General features: G+C 43.1%; 1 protein-coding gene across 1 annotated transcript; it reads left to right on the top strand.

Annotated features, from left to right (window-relative positions):
* Nucleotides 1–64: 64 nt before the first annotated feature.
* Nucleotides 65–1,537, top strand: LOC125199115 (the record flags this gene model as incomplete). Its single annotated transcript, XM_048097257.1, has 2 exons — nt 65–1,035; nt 1,450–1,537. Coding segments are annotated over exons 1-2 (728 nt in total), but the record flags the coding sequence as incomplete, so codon positions are not given.
* Nucleotides 1,538–1,551: the final 14 nt, after the last annotated feature.

Genomic DNA, 1,551 nt, shown 5'->3' with positions numbered 1-1,551 from the left:
CCAAAATTCATCCAAATTGGGCGCGGGAATCAATACCAAAAAAAATCATAAAGATCAGCCAAATTTCAGCAAAAGTGTCACCCCTTGTTTTTGTTTTTCTTTGACTTGCATCTTGCTAATATGTGTTTATGGCTTTGTCTTCTTGATTTTGTTGACCAAGGAGTATACCTTGATTGATCCACCTCAAGCACTTAAATCTTGGAATTGGAGTTGTGAGTCTGAGTGAATCCACCTTTCTCACAATATTCTAAGCCTTTGTCGAGAGTTATTGGGGAGTGATTTGAGGGGGGTTTGGGACATCAAGGTTGAGTTCATCTTCTTAAATTCTACTTTCTTTTATTACTAACCTCTAGGACTAGTTCCTAGTGTTTGTTTGATTTGTAGGTACTTACTCTATGCCTCCTCGCACCCGGTCCAACAAAATGGCGGGGACAAGTGCGGAGGGGGAGGAAACAAGCATGACTCACCCTACACCCGATGGGGACCTTGTGAGCATGATGGCCCGAATGATGAAGGAACTCAAACAAGAGATGATGATCCAGATGGATGAGCGAGCAAAAGAATCCATTGTTCAATCAAAAGAATCCGAAGCCCGCATGCTTGCCGCCCAAAACACTTTATTTGAGGAGTTCAACACCTTGAAGGGAGGCCGCACATCTAGGACTCCTACTTCTAGGGGTAACAATCTACCTAATGTTTCCCCGGAGGAGATGATGGAAGAAGTGGTGTATGAGGGATGGCAAAGGGGGAATGATAGAAATAGAGTCAATCACATGGAGAATGATCGGTTTGGGGGAAGAAATGGTGCCCGTGGCCGTTTTAAAGGTGACTATGAATCAAGGTACCATGGAGATGGGCTTGATAGAGGATATAGTGGGAAAAGAGCTCCCAAGTCTCATGGAGAGTGGTATTCTAGGAGGGTGAGGGATCAAGTTAGCCATAAGGGGTTTGAGAGGCCAATTGAAGAAGAAGTCTCATATAGAACTCGATTGAGGCCTACCTACCCACATGGTGGTGTTGACACAAACCAAAGAGGTAACTCATCATGTAATTTGGCTACACCCTCTTCTTTCCATTTATCACATAAGTCTCTTGATGTATATGGAAATGTCTCCTCTTCGAAGAGCTTAATCCAAATTAGTAGAAAAAAAGAACGAGAGAGAGAGAAAAGGCTTGAGAGTGAATGTGAGTCTAAAAAGCCAAGAGAGCGTGATAAAAGACAAGAGTGTGAGGTGCAAAAGTCAAGAGAGAGTGGTGGGGGTGAGAGAAAAGAAAAATATGAAATGAGAGAAAAACCACAAGCACAAGTGAGTAAAGGGTGCTTGTTAGATTCTAAGGTCAACCTTGGGTGGGCACCAAATGATCCTTTGCCTCTTGCCCTTGGTGAGGAAACTAAACCCTTACCCACTAACACTTATTCTATGTCTTTTTGTGTTCATGAATTTGTAGGAAATTTAATTGAAGGCATGGAAGTGAGGCATCATGTTGTACATGGCTTGGAAACTACTCACCTGGAGAAGGAAAAAGAGGAACGAGGGCAAGTGGATGAAC

The sequence above is a fragment of the Salvia hispanica genome, unplaced genomic scaffold (genome assembly GCF_023119035.1).
Source record: "Salvia hispanica cultivar TCC Black 2014 unplaced genomic scaffold, UniMelb_Shisp_WGS_1.0 HiC_scaffold_384, whole genome shotgun sequence".
In the NCBI taxonomy this organism is placed as follows: Eukaryota; Viridiplantae; Streptophyta; class Magnoliopsida; order Lamiales; family Lamiaceae; genus Salvia; species Salvia hispanica.
This window is presented reverse-complemented; position numbering and strand designations above follow the sequence as displayed.